Source organism: Octopus bimaculoides, chromosome 6, assembly GCF_001194135.2.
Source record: "Octopus bimaculoides isolate UCB-OBI-ISO-001 chromosome 6, ASM119413v2, whole genome shotgun sequence".
Classification (NCBI taxonomy): domain Eukaryota; kingdom Metazoa; phylum Mollusca; class Cephalopoda; order Octopoda; family Octopodidae; genus Octopus; species Octopus bimaculoides.
Genome location: NC_068986.1, coordinates 53,379,912 through 53,384,273, shown reverse-complemented (window position 1 = coordinate 53,384,273; position 4,362 = coordinate 53,379,912). Strand labels below are relative to the sequence as shown.

Genomic DNA, 4,362 nt, shown 5'->3' with positions numbered 1-4,362 from the left:
TTAATTTGAAATAAGCTAATGAAAGATATACAGAAACTTACATTGATAAAGTCGACAGCAATTGGTAATACTCACTGGCGTAATACCTCATTGTAGACTGTTTTTTGTTTTTTCCATTTGGTGTGTATGCGAAAAGACTGTCTTTGCTCCCCACTCTTGAACATCCCACGTAGAGTTGGCCATGTGAAAAACATGATTCCTCCAAGTGTAGTCCGGCAACCGAAAGCGTCTGCCCCTGTGATTTATTGATTGACATTGCAAAACTGGTGCGAATGGGAAATAGAAGTCGTCTAAATGTAAAGGGGATATCAGCATCAGATGGAGTAAGTGGAATTCTGGGAATAAAAACATCTTCTGTTCCACACCCTGATATAATTGGTTGCTTCAAGGACATTTTGCATGGGTTTTTTTATCACAAGACTTGTACCCTTGCAGAGTGTTGTTGGGTTTAGATTCCTAAGAAGCATAACAGGAGTTCCAACTTTCAGCTGAAGTTTGAGGTGGCATTCCCGGAGGTTGAAGAGAATTCAGGTCTTCGATAGGGTAGTTTACCACTTGGTCAGGGTTGGGAAAAGAATCCATAGATTTGTAGACATATAGACTACCAGGAATGACTTGCAGCAGCTGGTCATTTATTGCGTTGACCAAACTGTTTTTTGGGGCTAAAATAGCTCTTTCGCATAACCACTTAATGTCGTGATAGTTTTCATGTAGCCTGGGGAAGACTTTTGTTGTGAGCTCTTCTACTGTACTGACAGGTGTACAAATGGAGGATATTGAAATTTGTCCACCTGCATCAAGTATCAGTTTTCCATCTCCAAGCGATAAAACATTTGAAGCGAATTGCGCTGCTTGTTGGTCATTATGCAGTTTCGCTCGCATATTCGTTGTCAGAGTGAGTTTTGTTACATGTTGCTATAAGAAAGATGATTTGAGGCATGCACTGACTTCATCAGCCCTGGTCCCTTTGGGAATAACAGGAAGTGTCTGACGAAAGTCGCCAGAAAGAAGAAGCGTTATACCTCCCATAGGAGTTGTGCAATCCCTGATGTCTTGGAGTGAAGTGTTGAGGGCTTCTAGAGCTCGTCTGTGGGCCATAGGGCATTCATCCCACACGATGAATTGGCACTTCTGCAAAAGCATGCCTTTTTCAGACGTTTTGGTGATGTTGCAGGAGGGGCTTTCATATTTCACTAAGTGTAATGGCAGCTTAAAGGCAGAATGAGCAGTCCTGCCGCCAGGTAGGAGAGTTGCAGCAATACCGGAGGATGCCACTGCCAATGCAATGATTTTATTGAGCCTCAGCTTTGAAAGAAGAAGCTTAATAATGAAAGTTTTTCCTGTGCCTGCAAGTGCATCTAGGAAAAAAATCCCACCTTTCTGGTTCTGAACATTTCCCACAACTGTGCTTATAATTTGTTGCTGTTCTGGTAGGAGCTTCGGCTCATGTTCGTGTATGAATTGGGCAAGAGTGTCAGCATTGTAGGACATTTCACGAATGAGCTTGGTTGACGTAAAATTCGATCTGTCACGAAGAGTTGCAGGCAGTCTGTACACTTGCAAAGTGGTTCCACCCAATGAAGCAATCTTATTTTCTATATCAATCAAAGCACAGTTGTAGATCTGATCATTGGCAGAATTAATTTCGGGAACTTGCCTTTTTTGAAGTTGGTAATATTCTTCAGCAAGGTCATTTCTATACCTAAGCCACAGAGAGACCGGGTCTGATACCTCGCATATATATAAAAGAATGGCAAAGAGGGCTCTGAGACTTTTAGCAGAGCGCGAATTGGAAGCTTCAGCAAGAGTTGCATCCCACTTTGAATCGTCCTCGAGCAGGCCATGTCTTAGGCATGCCTCCCTGAAGGTGGAACAGATCTCGCCGTTCACGGTTTTCAGGTGTTGGAATGATTTAGGGCCCCTGACTTCATGAAGGTAAAAGCACTCCTGCTGACTTGGGTGAATGGTATATACCCTGCCGAGGCAAGTGTCAAACTTCATAGTGGGGAAGCCATTAACCTGCCTGCCTATCCTATGCTTCCATGTATTGTTGTTCCAAGTGTAGTATGATGATACTTGATGGTAGAGCAATGTTTCAGCAAATGTATCTACGTTACATAGCTTGAAAAAGGCAGTTAGGGTAGTGTCTTTCAGGTATTCGACAACAGTTGCAGCAGTTGAAGGCGTGAAGTAAATGCGTTGACCATTCTCAAGGTGGATTGCGAGCTGTTGAATAAGCGGATGCCTTTGATGTAAAGGAAATCCGAAAATTCTCCAGAATGCTTCATTGCTGCTTATATATCTGCTGACTTGGTATTGTGCTACCTCGTCTCGGTTACCATCTTGCTGCAGAGAGAACGTAGCTGCATCTGTCCCTTTATTTATATATTTGCAGACATATTTGGTAGTCTTGATTGAACTGCAAAACTCTACGTTGATATGAGCGTTAAACGCTTTGGACAGAAGCGGGCAAAATTGCACAATCCATCTGTTGTCTACTTTGTGGTGCTCTACCTTAACCATGAGCCCACTGTCTTCAGGACGCCTTCGCCTGTATAGGGGGTAGCTATCATTGCCCATCTGAGTATGAAGCTTGAACTTCTTGGGAAACCCTTTCGTGCATTTCGAATCTCTGAAGCATGGTGAATGGATGTTAAATCCATACCCAAAAGGTCTGTGAATCATGTTTGAGCGTACTATCTGAAAAAGATCTGGGTCTACCGCTGGATCAGGCAGTTCTGCTGATATAAGGCTGTCTATATTGTTTGAATTGATTTTTGAGGACAACCATAAGAGAATATGGGCATGCGGAAGACCTCTTTTTTGCCACTCAACAGTATACATGTCGCATTTGACACTTCCGAATATCTGTCCTCTCTTGATCAAATCCATGAGTTTCTGTAGCTTCAACCGAAAAACTCTGGCAAGAAGATCGTGCCTGTCAGTGGGCCTCTGACTGTTTAATAATTCAATCCACTTGGGGTTGCAAGTAAAGGTTATGAATAAATCCAGGCGACCAAAATGACATACAAATGTCATGGCATCTTGCCTTCTCTCATGCATATACCGCGGACCCCCGGTAAATGAAGAAGGTAAAATGCAAACCTGTCCAATATCTTGAAGCAAGACGTCATTGATTATGCCATCCTGAAGGTGGATATAATTCTCAGACCTTAGCTTTTTTTGATTATGGTGAACGAAACACCTTTCAGACTCCATCTTGGTGTAGATATCCACAACAAATTGATAGAACAGGTCACGTGAACAATGGAGATGATTCATTGAGTTTCCTCGAGTCATAAGGCGATATGAATAGAATTCCATGCATGAAACGTTTTTGCTGGTACATTCGTCTGGTCTTTGTGGATGATGTTGAGGAATACCGAAATGGTACCCTTCCTCACCGTAAACGAATAACAAGGGGTACTGGAGGGCATCGTATGCCCTATGAGATTCATGTATTTGTTGGATGCTGTTATCGCGGCATGACAAAACAATATACCTTGGATTAGAGGGTTCACCTTGAAGAACAATGGCGACTTCATTACAAGATGGTTGATTATACCGGCCTGCATGCTCACCAAATGGACGTTTATCAGCATCTATGACAACATTGAAATTGAGGCCTGACGCTATCTCTAAAGCATACTTGAAACTCTTAACATAACTATTTGTTTCATGAAGCATTTCCTGTAGCTGCAATATCAGTTGGAAGTTAGTCCCAGGTGATATGTTATTTCGTTTTGCCGCCTGTTCTTGGTAGCTGCAAACGAAGTATAGTTGAAGAAACTGCGGCTCTTGGATGGTATCACATTGAAGAGGTCCTATCCTGTGGTAAACCTGACCCTGGACTTTAAATGTAGGCATGAATCCATCCTTTCGGATGATATTTGCACCAAAAGAGGTCATTTGAAAAGCATAGTTATATTTTCTTATGTTGTGTAGGAAGTGTCTTGAATCAGTAGTTGTTCCCAGAAGAAGCTCCTGCAGTGGTTGTGGGGGATCCTCCAAAGCGGGTAATTTCACTTTTCCACCTGAACAGCACATTGCAGGAGGTTCTCCTGGCCACTTATTTGCAGAACAGAATGAGCAAATGAGTGTCATATTGGAAATGGAGATTTCAGGGTAGGATGAATAATCGATGTCTGGCTTATAATCGAACGCCTGTAATAACCATCTGGAACTGCATGGTTTCATGACACCTTTGCGAAGACCTTTACGATGGGCGATGGTGTTCAAGCGGTCTTGTCTCACTTCCAGGGGCTTGGAAGCTCTTGCAGCAGCAGTTGAAGAAGCATGAGCAGCAAGGCGAAGGGTTCGATGTTCACCATCTTCAGAAGCTCTAGTGGCAGCAGTTGAAGC

General features: G+C 42.9%; 1 protein-coding gene across 1 annotated transcript in view; it reads right to left on the bottom strand.

The window, feature by feature from the left end:
• Positions 1 to 915: 915 nt before the first annotated feature.
• LOC106873752 (uncharacterized) overlaps positions 916 to 4,362 on the bottom strand; it is a 16,336-nt gene continuing 12,889 nt past the window's right edge. Inside the window, exon 2 of the mRNA XM_052968466.1 lies at positions 916 to 4,342. Within this exon, the coding sequence (XP_052824426.1) occupies positions 916 to 4,342 (3,427 nt within the window). The remainder of the gene's footprint in view (positions 4,343 to 4,362) is intronic.